Source organism: Microcaecilia unicolor, chromosome 3 (assembly GCF_901765095.1).
Source record: "Microcaecilia unicolor chromosome 3, aMicUni1.1, whole genome shotgun sequence".
In the NCBI taxonomy this organism is placed as follows: Eukaryota; Metazoa; Chordata; class Amphibia; order Gymnophiona; family Siphonopidae; genus Microcaecilia; species Microcaecilia unicolor.
The window spans coordinates 105,424,737-105,440,096 of NC_044033.1; the positions used below are offsets into that span (position 1 = coordinate 105,424,737).

Here is a 15,360-nt window from a genome sequence, read left to right on the forward strand (position 1 = left end):
ACGGCTGGTGTAAGTGCTTGTATCTATATGTTAAGCACTTATTTACCTGTTAGGCATCTACTTTAAAGAATGTTAGCCTATCTTCCTTTATAAAACAGGTTCCTACCAGATGCTCTGTTATAGAATTGTGTTTGAAGTGTCCAAACTCCATTTTCATGAGACTATACAAACCGTGAAGGATTCAAGTACTATGTGGCTCAAATTCACTAACAGCTACATGATGCTGAAAGAAAAGAGTAACTGTCCCAGAGGTGGAACCAGCAGAAAGACTCAGTGGAAGGGGGAGGGAGCATTAACAAACTAGAAGACAGGAAGATGGGAGCTGAGACTAAGATAGGGCTATGAGACCTATTGGGTAGCAAATTTTGGGACAGTGTGTTGTGGAGGCAAGATTGGCTCAGAGAGAGGGAGCAAATCTGGGGAATCCAACATAATTTTACATAAGTACTGCCATACTGTTTCCAACAGTGGCCAATCCAGGTCACAAGTACCTGGCAAGATCCCAAAACAGTATATTTTATGCTGCTTATCTTAGAAATACTGCCAAAACAAAAATGAGCCAACACTCTGTCGAGTGTAAAAAATCACAAACAAGATATACACAAAAAAATATGAATGCAAATGCACTCTACATCGAGGCTCAGTAAATACTATAAAGTGAAGTGGAGTCTCATATGTTTAACACGAAAACAATTTTTTCACTCAGTAGGTGAATGACTGATTCGTGTACATTGCTTAATCATTGACTCGACCTCCACCAACCTCTTCTTATCACTGATTTATGACTATTTATCAATCCAACACTCAGTATAATCAAAATATGCACAGCACTTAGCTTTGGCAGGTTGGTGCACTCACAAATCCCGACAGGTCCCCGTTTTGTATTAACTTTATCAAGGGGGAGTCACCAATTCCGATAACTGCCTCAAATGTGTGTGTATGTATTCCATTGTGTGGAATACATACACACAGGTATGTAGCTTTCGCTTTCTCCGAGGACAAGCAGGCTGCTTGTTCTCACTGATGGGGTACCCCTAGCCCCCAGGCTCACTCAAAACAACAAACATTGGTCAATTGGGCCTCGCAACGGAGAGGACATAACTGAGATTGACCTAAACTTATTCAACTAACTGAGAGTGCAGCCTGGAACAGAATAAAAATGGGCCTATGGGGGTGAAGTTGGATTCTAAACCCCAAACAGATTCTGCAGCACCGACTGCCCGAACCGACTGTCGCGTCGGGTATCCTGCTGAAGGCAGTAATGCAATGTGAATGTGTGGACGGATGACCACGTCACAACCTTGCAAATCTCTTCAATAGTGGCTGACTTCAAGTGATCCACTGATGCTGCCATGGCTCTAACACTATGAGCCGTGACATGACCCTCAAGAGTCAGCCCAGCCTGGGCGTAAGTGAAGGAAATGCAATCTGCTAGCCAATTGGAAATGGTGCGTTTCCCGACAGCCATTCCTCTTCTGTTGGGATCAAAAGAAATAAACAATTGGGCGGACTGTCTGTGGGGCTTTGTCCGCTCCAGGTAGAAGGCCAATGCTCGCTTGCAGTCCAATGTATGCAGCTGACGTTCAGCAGGGCGGGTATGAGGACGGGGAAAGAATGTTGGCAAGACAATTGACTGGTTCAGATGGAACTCCGACACCACCTTCAGCTAGAACTTAGGGTGAGTGCGGAGGACTACTCTGTTATGATGAAATTTAGTATAAGGAGCATGAGCTACCAAGGCTTGAAGCTCACTGACTCTGCGAGTCGAAGTAACTGCCACCAAGAAAATGACCTTCCAGGTCAAGTACTTCAGATGGCAGGAATCCAGTGGCTCAAAAGGAGGTTTCATCAGCTGGGTGAGAACAACATTGAGATCCCATGACACTGTAGGAGGTTTGATGGGGGGGCTTTGACAAAAGCAAACCTCTCATGAAGCGAACAACTAAAGGCTGTCCCGAGATCGGCTTACCTTCCACACGGTAATGGTATGCACTAATCGCACTAAGATGAACCCTTACAGAGTTGGTCTTAAGACCAGACTCGTACAAGTGCAGAAGGTATTCAAGCAGGGTCTGTGTAGGACAGGAGCGAGGATCTAGGGCTGTCACACCAGATGGCAAACCTCCTCCAAAGAAAAAAGTAACTCTTCTTAGTGGAATCTTTCCTAGAAGCAAGCAAGACACGGGAGACACCCTCGGAGAGACCTAAGGAGGCAAAATCTACGCCCTCAACATTCAGGCCATGAGAGCCAGAGACTGGAGGTTGGGATGCAGAAGTGCCCCCTAGTTCTGAGTAATGAGGGTCGAAAACACTCCAATCTCCACGGTTCTTTGGAGGACAACTCCAGAAGAAGAGGAAACTATATCTGATGCGGCCAAAAGGGAGCAATCAGAATCATGGTGCCTCGATCTTGCTTGAGTTTCAGCAAAGTCTTCCCCACCAAAGGTATGGGAGGATAAGCATACAGGAGGCCTTCCCCCCAATACAGGAGAAGGGCATCCGACGCTAGCCTGCCGTGGGCCTGAAGTCTGGAACAGAACTGAGGGACCTTGTGGTTGATTCGAGTGGCAAAGAGATCCACCGAGGGGGTGCCCCACACTTGGAAGATCTCGCGTACCACTCTGAAATTGAGTGACCACTCGTGAGGTTGCATTATCCTGCTCAACCTGTCGGCCAGACTGTTGTTTACGCCTGACAGATACGTGGCTTGAAGAAACATGCCTTTCCGGCGAGCCCAAAACCACATTCTGATGGCCTCCTGACACAGGGGGCGAGATCCAGTGCCCCCCTGCTTGTTGATGTAATACATGGCAACCTGATTGTCCGTCTGAATTTGGATAATTTGTTGGGACAGCCGATCCCTGAAAGCCTTTAAGAGCGTTCCAGACCGCTCGCAACTCCAGGAGGTTGATCTGCAAACCTTTTTCCTGAAGGGACCAACTCCCTTGGGAGTGAAGCCCATTGACATGAGCTCCCCACCCCAGGAGAGACACATCCGTCATCAGCACCTTTTGTGGCTGAGGAATTTGGAAAGGACGTCCCAGAGTCAAATTGGACCGAATTGTCCACCAATGCAGGGACTGGAGAAAACTCGTGGACAACAGGACTACGTCCTCTAGGTCCCCAGCAGCTTGGTACCACTGAGAAGCTAGGGTCCATTGAGCTGATCTCATGTGAAGGCGGTCCATGGGAGTCACATGCACTGTGAAGGCCATGTGGCCGAGCAATCTCAACATCTGCCGAGCTGTAATCTGCTGAGACGCCCGCACCCAGGAGACGAGAGACAGAAGAGTGTCGGCCCTCGCTTCTGGAAGGTAGGCACGAGCCATCTGAGAGTCCAGCAGAGCCCCTATGAATTCTAGTTTCTGGACTGGAAAAAGGTGGGACTTTGGATAATTTATCACAAACCCTAGTAGCTCCAGGAGTCGAATAGTCATCTGCATGGACTGTACAGCTCGTGCCTCGGAGGTGTTCTTCACCAGCCAATCGTCGAGATAAGGGAACACGTGCACTCCCAGTCTGCGTAGAGACGCCGCTATGACAGCCAGGCATTTTGTAAACACTGTAGGCGCAGAGGCGAGACCAAAGGGTAGCACACAATACTGAAAGTGCCGTGTTCCCAGACGGAATCAAAGATACTGTCTGTGAGCTGACAGTATCGGGATGTGAGTGTAAGCATCCTTTAAGTCCAGAGAGCATAGCCAATCGTTTGCCTGAATCATGGGAAGGAGGGTGCCCAGGGAAAGCATCCTGAACTTTTCTCGGACCAGATATTTGTTCAGAGCCCTTAGGTCTAGGATGGGACGCACCCCCCTGTTTTCTTTTCCACAAGGAAGTACCTGGAATAGAATCCCAACCCTTCCTGCCCCGGTGGCACGGGCTCAACCGCATTGGCGCTGAGAAGGACGGAGAGTTCCTCTGCAAGTACCTGCCTGTGGCGGAAGCTGAAGGACTGAGCTCCCGGTGGGCAATTTGGAGGTCTGGAGATCAAATTGAGGGAGTATCCTAGCCGGACTATTTGGAGAACACACTGGTCGGAGGTTATGAGAGGTCACCTTTGGTGAAAAAATTTTAACCTCCCCCCAACCAGCAGATCGTCTGGCACGGACACTTTGATTTCGGCTATGCTGTTCTAGAGCCAGTCAAAAGCCCGTCCCTTGCTTTTGCTGGGGAGCTGCTGAGGCCTGTTGAGGTGCACGCTGTTGACGGGAAAGAGCACGCTGGGGTTTAGCCTGGGCAGCAGGCAGGCAAGAGGGAGGATTGTACCTACGCTTATTAGGATAGGGAACAGTCCTCCTTCCCCTATAAAAACGTCTACCTGATGAGGTAGATGCTGAAGGCATCCGGTGGGAGAATTTGTCGAAAGCGGTGTCCCGCTGGTGGAGTTGTTCTACCACCTGTTCGACCTTTTCCCCAAAAATATTATCCTCCCGGCAAGGAGAATCCGCAATCCGCTGCTGGATCCTATTCTCCAGGTCGGAGGCATGCAGCCACGAGAGTCTGCGCATTACCACACCTTGAGCAGCGGCCCTGGACGTGACATCAAAAGAATCGTACACACCCCTGGCCAGGAATTTACGACACGCCTTCAGCTGCCTGACCACCTGCTGAAAAGGCTTGGCCTGCTCAGAAGGGAGCTTATCCACCAAGTCCGCCAACTGCCGCACATTGTTCTGCATATGAATGCTCGTGTAGAGCTGGTATGACTGGATTTTGGAAATGAGCATTGCAGAATGGTAGGCCTTCCGCCCAAAAGAGTCCAAGGTTCTAGAGTCACGGCCCGGGGGCGCTGAAGCGTACTCCCTAGAACTCTTGACTTTCTTCAGGGCCAGATCCACCACACCAGAGTCATGAGGCAACTGAGTCCGCATTAACTCTGGGTCCCCATGGATCCGATACTGGGATTCTATCTTCTTAGGAATGTGGGGATTAGTTAGCGGCTTTGCCCAGTTTGCCAGCAATGTCTGTTTGAGGACATGATGCATAGGTACAGTGGACGATTCCTTAGGTGGCAAAGGATAGTCCAAAAGCTCAAACATTTCGGCCCATGGCTCATCCTCTGTAACCACAAGGAAGGGAATGGCCGTAGACATTTCTCGGACAAAGGCCGCGAAAGACAGACTCTCAGGAGGAGAAATTTACCTTTCAGGAGAGGGAGTAGGATCAGAGGGAAGACCACAAGACTCCTCGTCAGAGAAATATCTCGTGTCCTCCTCTGCTTCCCACGAGGCCTCACCATCGGTATCGGACACCAGTTCGTGAACTGCAGTCCGAAGCCAGGCCCGTCTCGACTCCGTGGAAACATGGCCACGGTGGGTACGCCGAGAGGAAGACTCCCGCACCGGCGGCGATGAAGCTCCCTTCATCGAAGTCGTCGGGGAGTCAGCCTGGGAGGCCGCCGATGCAGGCACTACAAGTGGTACCGGGACCGGAGACCTCACCACAGGTGAGGAGCCAGCCATCGCCTCTCTCAACGGCACCGGCGGTGCAAGCACCCCCTGTACCGGAGCGGAAGGGCGTAACAGCTCTTCCAGGATCCCTGAAAGGATGGCCCGGAGGCTCTCGTTCAGAGCGGCTGTCGAGGAAGGCAAGGGGTCCGGTATCGGCAATGAGCTCAGAATCTGTCCGGGTCCCGGAGGTGGTAACAGGCTGTCCACAGTAGAGCGCATCGACACGTCTTGTATGGAGGGTGAGCGGTCCTCCCAGCGCCGGCGCTTAGCGGGTGCCGAATCCACCGGTGATGATGCTTCTTTGCCTTCGCAGGAAGCAGGTCACCAGCACCTCCCGGTACCGAAGAGGAGGATGTTGAATCCAAACGCCTCTTCGAGGCCGGGTCCGAAACAGGTCGATCCCGGGGGGCCTGTACCGCAGGAGTCCAGAGACCTACTCGAGGGCTCACCGGTACCAGCAGCGGAATGGACAGCCCTCACCTGCACTCCTGAAGACAATGCACCCTTCGACGACATCCATACCTCCGATGACCTCGGTACCGCAGACGTTGAAGTACCGGACGAGGCTCCGAACAAAAGGTTCCACTGAGCCAATCTCGCCGGGTGAGTCCTCTTTTTCAGCAGAAAACAGAGAGTGCAAGGCTTGGGGATGATGACCAGCCCACAGACACTGAAGACACGAAACGTGCCTATCAGTGAGAGAGATCGTCCGGCTGCACCGTGTGCACTTTTTGAAGCCGCTGGCAGGCTTCGATGACATGGGCGGAAAAATCACGCCGGCGAAATCAAAATTTGCGATGGTGGCAAAAAATAGCACCAAAAACAGGGAAAAAACCCATACGGGCGGCCGAAAAGGCCGCTTCCGACAACGAAAGGAAACTTAACGGGAAAAACACTAGAAATAGCGGAAAAATGTTTTTTTTGTTTTTTTTTTACACAAGACGAAGAAAAGACGAACGGAAGACTTTCCAACCACTTCCGAATGGAAGAAAGCGGCGAAAACTCGCAAGGGGTCTCCTTGAGGCGCAGAACAACCGTAAACAGCCGTCTTGAGCTGCGGAAAAAAGAAGACTGGCGAGCACACTCGCGTTCGGGCGAGAAGACAGTCGCGCATGTGCAGTGTGCATGCGCACGCGAGGGTTAGCAAACGTTGTTGCTAGTGAAGCTCTACGATCGGAGGGGCTGCTGTGGACGTCAACCCATCTCGGAGAATAGTAAGTTATTTCAAATCAGAAGGCCAGCTTTCTATTGAAGGCAAAGAAATAGGGAGTCCCCGGACTGTTTGAACAAGTTTCCTTCCTTGTTTAAGTTTTTATATAGCTTGTATTGCTGCTGCTGCTGCTGATGATGATGATGATGATGATGATGATTTTGGGGTCAATACTCAGCAAAGGGAATATCTTTATTGTTTTAGGCAGATACACAAAGACTTCATCAGTTCAGTCTGTGATAAAATTATCCAGTTACCTATACTGCCATTTTTATGACCAGGCTTAACTGGTTATCTTTAACCAAACAGCACTGAATATCAACACTGTCCAGTCAAAATAGAACTGCAACCCTAGCACACCTATGATTCCTCTTCCTTTCAACCAGTAATCTGTCAGCCAGACATCAAGTTGTCTGGACAAAAATTACTGGTTGCCAGGGCAGGAGATTTATAAGCGAAGATTTGTCCAGTTACTGCCTAAAATTAATCAGACAAAATCTTCTGAATATCAAACCCCTTTGTTTATAAGCCAACAGCAAGGCTATAATGAGCGGAGCAGAAACTATCCTGAGGTATTTTCTACCTCTTTTGAAGAAGTACCCTTAAGAAATCAATAAATAAACATTTCAATATTCAGAAGGATTTTGTCAGGTTCTCAGGTTCAGAGCCCGCGGGGCCGGGCTCTGGAGCAAACGTGAGCCCTTGGGCTGCTGACGAGGAGTGACAGCAGCAGGCAAAACCCACCAACCAACGCTGGGCAAGCACACCGGCACTGGCAGGGACTGCAGGCACCGCCCAGCAACTGGAACACACGGACTGGAATCCCCCGGACTGGAGGACACCGGACTGGAACACTGGACTGGAATTCCCCGGACTGGAACACTGGACTGGAGCACACTGGACTGGTCCGAACAGCTTCACCTGCACTTAGCTACTAAGCCCCCCAGGAGTTGAGCTCCTGGGTTCGAGTAGCCGGCAGGACTTACCGGATACCGGATGACACAGGGACCAGGACAGGAAACAGAAGACACAGCAGTGCTCCAAGGAACTGGACTAACCAGGGCACTCCTAGGCCTACACTAACAAAAGGACTTCCTAAGCCCTATACTAAACAGGAGCTCTTAAGCCCTGCTCAACAAAGGGACTTCCTAAGCCCTAAACTAACAGAGCAGGGAACTAAATACACAAGCTAACACAGGTGCTACTAAACACCAAGCTACAAGCAGTGCTCTACAACTCTAAACTAACTAAGGTGCTCCTATGCACCAAACAACCAAAAGAGCTCCTAGCACTAAAAGGGAAGACAGGGAAGGCACAAGGAAAAAGCAGGAAAGCAAACACACGCTAGCAAAGGAGCTTCCTAAGCCCCGACGCTACAGCAGTGCACCACTGCACTAACCTAACCCAGGTTCCACTAAGCACCAAGCTACTGACATACTTCTCACAGCGAACTGAAGTGCCTCTAACAGCACCAAACCCAGAAGTACTTCTAACAGCAAACTGAAGTGCTTTCTACAGCACCCAAAACCCAAACAGCAAAGACTGCAATGCTCCCAATAGCACAAACACCAGAAGTACTTCTAACAGCAAAATCTGTAGTGTTCCTAACACCAAACCCTAAAGTACTTCTAACAGCAACAGAGCTTCCAAAGCCCTACACACAGCAATGCTTCCAAACCAAAAGGGAAAAGCAGGAAAGCTAAACACACAGTCACCAGTGCACACTGCACTAACACTAACCTGGCCCTTAGCAAAAGCAAGCAGGGAAACTAGGCACAAAGTCAGAAGTGCACCCTGCACCACCCTACCTAAAGCAAACACAACCGTTGCAAAGGCTCTGAAGGAAACAACACCACTTCCTTATCAAGGCCCTCCCTGATGATGTCACACTCCCTAGACCTAGGCAAAAGCACACTGACCCAGAGAGGCCCAACCCACACCAATGCAACACCGTGAAGCACTTGAAGCCAGTACACCCAAAGAGAGGTAGAGCTAACTCAGTCCACCCACACAGCTGTAGTAAAGTAAAACAATTAACCCCATGCTGCTGGAAGCTGCCAGCACAGAGAGACAGAGCCAGCTCAGAAAGGACAGAGAAAAGAAACAGAAGCCAGCTAAGAAGCTGACCCCCAGGAAAGAGGTAAGTTTGAGAGGGGTTCTGACCCCAATCATAACAGATTTATATGTTCAGCACCCACCGCTAAAGGCTAAATCTTCTATCCATTGATTTCCAGTGCCCCTATCTAGAGAGTGTTACTGAAAATACCTCTAACCACTATGGCACTTTACAGAAAGTGCCAGGGTGGAATTATACCAGCCACTCTTTGTACCAGTCCTAAATTAACTGCTTAGTCATAGGGATAGAAGTGACTATTACGGCTATGACTACAATTCTATAACAGGTGCCTACAAACCTATAATTTAGATGCGAGTACTTATGCTAACCATAGAGTTGGTATAAGTGTCAGCACATAAATGTTGGAAATACGTACATAACTTAGTCTATAAATAGTCTATAAATTACATATGTAAGTGGAAGTCGTGTTCATGTGTACGCCCCGCTTGCAAATACAGGCAATGTAAGTTAAGCACATATTTAGAGAATAGCGCATAGGCAGAATTCTGGCATTTGCATGTGTATGTGCAAACATATACACACACATAAATGCCATCATTCTAAACATTTACACGTGTAATAGGCATGAAACTGTTAACACCTATGTTATAGAATTACCCTCTATAGGGGCAATACTATTATTTACACTTACCCACAAAAGTGCAAGCAGGTCATCTAAGCACTATTGTGCAAATATCCGCTTAACGTACATAGCACACTAATGCAAGTGGGCATACACATAGGCAGAGCAGGACATGTACCAGGGGAAACAGTTACACACATCCTTGCCCCACTAAAACTAGGGCTACAGGACTCGTAATGTCCCCATGATAAGGCTGTCAGTTAATCTCCCTCCTGGAACTGAGTAAATTAGCAGCTCTGCATGTGCAGATGCCACATTTAGAACCTATAAGGGAAATTCTATAATCAAGGTGCCCAAATTTACAAGTAAATGTTTAGAATACTAGAACGTACATCTGTAGGTGTGGACATACCCACATAAGTGCTAATATGGTGCCTAAGAACTATTCTGCAAGTACCCATTTATCTTACATACTGCATATCTGCAGGGGGAGCATACACATGGGTGGGACATAGGCAGGACTCTCAGCTATGCATGTAACTTACAGAATACTATAAGTTATGCACATCCTTGCCACAATTAGGTGCTAGCACTTACACCAGGTCTATGGCTGGTGTAACTGCAGGTATGTAAATGTTAGGTGTGCCAATACCAGGTTATACTAGTATTCTATAATGGAATTTGGGTGCCCTGGTTCCATTGTAGAGTAGGCTCCTACCATGTGTCAGGGCACCTAAATGAAGGCTCCCAGTTGTAGAATCGCCCCCTATATGGATAGCCAGCAACAGGACCACCTTATTCATATAGTTAGTGCTGTGGACTATCTGTATAGCAGTCCTGAATGTATGCATTTCATTAAATGACACAGCTGGTGTTTAAAAAAAATAAGATTCACCGACATCACTGAACATTGACCCCAAATTATCTTTTTAATGATTTTTCCACAATAGAGGTAGTATAAACAAGCATATTTTCAATTCTAATTGTCTCAGTTACTTGTGATCTCTTACCTAGAGTCACTTTCTTTGGTGTCAGGAGAAATATGAAGTGTAGTTCTAGTACTGCATTGAAAGATGCCCTGTGCACATAAAATATTTTAATCAGACACAGAAATAATCATTCAAAGAGTTATTGATCTTTACTAGCTTCTTACTAAGCAGGCAATTCTATATCTGGGCATCTCCATTTAGGTGCTCCGAAGACAGGCAGTAGGAGTGTCATGAAACACCTAGCCACCCACCTGGGGTCACCCCATGGCCACTGAGGGTCTATCCCCAGCACTGCTCAGGTCAACCTGCACCTGCCATCTGTGTTCTACACTACCACCCTCCTCCCATCAACTGGGTCACAACCGTGTCTGGATGAGTCTCCTGCTTTCAAATAATCCCGGTAACTTCTAGGTTACTGGAGCAACACTCCCAGTGGTCCTACAGTTCCCAAAAAGCACTCACAGACCCAACACACAAACCACCAGAATTCTTTATCAGTCCAGAGAGGCAATAAACTAAATATTGTTTATTGTCTTTTAAAAAATTGAACAGTGGAACAAAATAGTGCAATCAGCTAACAATAACAGATAACTGAAATATGGATCAATTATAACACTAACTAAACATTTGTTTACTTCCTAGAAAGTACCTGGGGAGTCAAGGCATATAGCTGTTCACTAGTTATCAAATATAACTCTTTTTTACAGGGCTTTAGCAAAGAGCTGTCTCTCTTTCTTCTCCCGGGCTGAAACTGGAGTAAAAGCCAGTACAATTGAAATGAACAAAAAAAGCTCCTGGGCCAATCAAAGCCCAGTCAACAACAACATTTGAAAAAAGCTGGTTACATCACTCAGGCATTTCCTTATCTGTGTTAACTAAGGAAAGAAAGGTCAGTTCTTTGTAACAGCTTAAAATGTGAAATGCACTTCAAGATTTAATAAAGGCAATTTTACAGGTTGTTCTGTCACAAGGAGTATATTCTAGAACAGAACCTAGGTATCTAGGCTCCATTATAGAATACCAGCATAACCCTGTAACTGGTGTACCTAACATTTACTATATTCAAAAAAGAGGTAATCTCCCAAAATCGATAATAAATATCAAATATCAAAACAAAGTGGGGAAATTTTTATATGTGGCATCACAAAACAGCATTATTCTTCAATCTTATCATTTGTAGAAATAGAGTGCTTGTTCAGAGGAGAAAGCCTCTAGAAGCCTCCAGTAAATACTTTTATAATTTTTAAGGTTTTGTAATTTACTTCGGAGAGCTGGGCTTCATCATCATTGGCTTTCAAAACCCTTTTAAATCGCCAATCTTATTATCATGTAACCGTTTTTTCTTATAGTTACATGAACTCAATCTTATTATCATGTAACCGTTTTTTCTTATAATTACATGAACTAGCATCAGTACTTTTCTATTTAGCTACTTAGCTTAAAGCGGTGTTGGTTATTAATTTGACTACTGCAAATCTGGTCGAACCCCGACCTACGATAGCATACTAAGCCCACCTTAGCACACCTTAGTAAAAGGGCCCCTTACAGTATTCTGTAAGTTACGAGCATAAGTAGAAGCCCTACCTATGCAAGATAGTTACATAATTACGGATAGCGCATAGGTGGCATACTGACACATACATGCTAATATTCTAGACATATATGTGAGCACCTAGTTTATAGAATTGCCCTTCACCGGTGTACTGGCTTTTGTTAATTCACAGTAATATCAAATAACATAATACAATGATATGGTAACATATAACAACAAAATGTTAACAGATCAATGGGACGCTAAACTTTGTACCCATAAGCCTGCAATCTCATTTTAAAAGGGAAATTTCCTGCCCGTAGGGGTTTGTTTCAAAAATGTTTTGTAGATATTTAAGTGCCTGCAGAGTATTGGGGCACAGGTCAAGGCAACAGCATGACTGCTTGAGGAGTCATCTCCGCTGGACCTTCCCTAGTTCTTAACTTGCAGTTTCCTGATATTAACCACCTAAACAAAAGGGGAAGGTAAGCGACTTTCCCTGCTAGACGTCTGCCCCTGCTGGTATTCAGAAGCATATTGATTCCTTGTCACTTATCTGGAGCAGAAATCGAAGGGCTGAGGCCTGTTGCCACCCAAGGTGAGGGAACATTAAGCTGAAAAAAGGGCAATTCCATACACCGGGCACTGACATGTTTAAAATAATGACATATACACTCGTATGGTGCACACACACATGTGAATGCCACGCACTACTCTAAATACCCACTTAACTTACATAGCGCATATTTGCAAAGTGGCATATACAGGGGCAGGGGGACGACGACGACAAAGGCAGGGCTCCCATTTACATGTATAACTTACAGAATACTATAAGTTATTCACATCCCTGCAATATTTAAGTGTCCACACTTGAGTGCCTAAATGTTAGGCATGCCAAAACCGGGTTATGTTAATATTCTATAACAGAACCCAATGTGCAGCCTCAGGATGCCTAAATGGAGGCGCCCGGTTATATAAGTGCTTCCAAATTGTCCATAATAAAGACCATCCTAGGGGGTTCAAAAACTTTTTCTCAACACAGTACTTTTTTACATGGAGTAAAGGGCAGCAGTAGGGGGCAGAGCTAGACAGGTCAACAGAAGTACATGTGTCAATTTCATTTCAAAACCCCTGCTTGTTCTTTGCTCCACCTACTTTACACTTGCAGTGAATACAAGGAAAAGACTTACTGCAGTACTGGCCACCATGGGAGATTCAAAGAGAAATTCTGCAGGCAGTTTCCTTTTGAAAATCGGCTTGAAAATGTAAGCATTAAGGTGAGGCTAAAAATTTGTCCGAAAGGCCTGATTTACTAAGGAATAAATATTCAGCTGGTAGTGGTCAGCATTTTGTTTTTTGGCTGCCACTGGCTTTATCCCTAGATATTCAATGCCAGGCTGTGTTAAGGCACCAGCATTGAATATTTGGGCATACATGGCCAGGTAAAACTTATGCGGTTAAGTGCTATATTCAGTGACTGTTTTATACAGTCCTATTTATGCCGTTACCTTATGTAGTTAAGTGCTGCATATTGGCACTTAACCACATAAGTGCCAACTCCGTCCCTGGACTACCTACAAAATACCCTGGTTCAGCTTAGGAACTAACTGGGCATATTCAGCAGCACTATCTAGTAAAATGCCACTGAATATGCCCAGCTAGCCACTGACAAGCCAGGAGCCACTTCTGGCCATTTAAATCATTTTTAATATCAACCCCTAAGCTTTTATTCCCCATAAACACAGAATAGATGACTAATAAATAAACTGAGTGCCCGTGGTATGGGCCCACAAAGTAACTGATTGGGTTAGGAAACGGTTGAGTGGAAGGCGACAGAGGGTAGTGGTAGATGGAGCTCATTCTGAGGAAAAGGATGTTACCAGTGGTGTGCTGCAAGGTTTAGTTCTTGGGTTCTTTTTATAAAAGGATATTGCTGAAGGGCTGTCTGGTAAAATGATAAAAAGTACTCTTTTTTTGCGAATGTCACTTCTAAACTGATGTAATTTGGATTTTATTTGCAAAAGTTTTTTTTTTAATTTTTTATATGGTCCTAGGTCTTTTATCTAATTTTTCTTGTTTGTGATCCACTTTGAATTCATTGGGTATTAGCGGAATACAAGAACAGAGTGTAATGTAATGGTAAGGATTGCCTCTTTGTGGATGATACCAAAATCTGCAATAGGGTAGACAGTCCTAATGGTGTGGATAACATGAGGAAGGACTTAGCGAAGCTAAAGGAATGGTCTGAAATTTGGCAGCTTAGATTTAATGCTAAAAAATGCAGGGTCATGCATTTGGACTGCAGAAACCCAAGGGAATGGTACAATTTAGGAGGTGAAGAACTTTAGTGCACGAAAGAGGAGTGGGACTTGGGTGTGATTGTATGTGATGATCTTAAGGTGGCCAAACAGGTAGAAAAGGCAATGGCAAAAGCTAGAAGAATGCTGGGGTGCATAGGGAGAGAAATAGCCAGTAGAAAAAGGAGGTGATGATGCCCCTGTATAAGACTCTGATGAGACTTCATGTAGAATATTGCGTACAATTCTGGAAACCGCTCCTTCAAAAAGATATAAACAGAATGGGGTTGGTCCAGAGGGTGACTACTAAAATGGCCAGTGGTATTCATCATAAAGTGTATGGGGACAGACTTAAAGATCTCAATATGTACACTTTGGAACAAAGGCAGGAGAGGGGAGATTTATTTATTTTTTAAATTTTTGTTACATTTGTACCTCGCGCTTTCCCATTCATGGCAGGCTCAATGTGGCTTACATGGGGCAATGGAGGGTTAAGTGACTTGCCCAGAGCCACAAGGAGCTGCCTGTGCCTGAAGTGGGAATCGAACTCAGTTCCTCAGATCCCCAGGACCAAAGTCCACCACCCTAACCACTAGGCCACTCCTCCACTCCTATGATATGATAGAGACATTTAAATACCTATGCGGAATAAATGCAAAGGAGGTAAGTCTCTTTTGAATGAAAGGAAGTTCTGGAACAAGGGGGCATAGGATGAAGGTGAAAGAGGATAGACTCAAAAGTAACCTGAGGAAATACTTTTTCACAGAAAGGTGGTGAATTCGTGGAATGGCCTCCAGGTAGAAATGGCGAAGACGAAAACAGTATCTGAATTCAAGAGAGCTTGGGACAAGTACATAGGAGTGATAGGGAGAGTAGATGGCATGAATGGGAAGACTGGATAGGCCATATGGGGACCAATATTCAGATTGCGGAAAGCAGCCCGGCTAACTCCCATGGTCGGCGGCGAACTCGGAAATTCAGTGCCGGGCCGTATCCAGCTACCGCCATTGAATTCCTGGGGGTTTTTTGGCCGCTATGAACATAGTCGGTTAAGCCAATATTCATTGGCTGACCAGATAAGTTATAGTAGCCAAAGATAGACCTGCTATTTATGTGGGTCTATCCAGCCGCTAAACTTAGCCACTCAGCCGATGAACATTGGTGCTAACTGGCTACGTCGTGCA

The 15,360-nt window shown here is 46.1% G+C and overlaps 1 protein-coding gene across 1 annotated transcript in view; it reads right to left on the reverse strand.

The window, feature by feature from the left end:
* The window catches only part of CFAP61 (cilia and flagella associated protein 61), a 676,218-nt gene that overhangs the window by 624,951 nt on the left and 35,907 nt on the right, over positions 1–15,360 (reverse strand). The window contains exon 5 of the mRNA XM_030196227.1: positions 10,370–10,437. Within this exon, the coding sequence (XP_030052087.1) occupies positions 10,370–10,437 (68 nt within the window). The remainder of the gene's footprint in view (positions 1–10,369; positions 10,438–15,360) is intronic.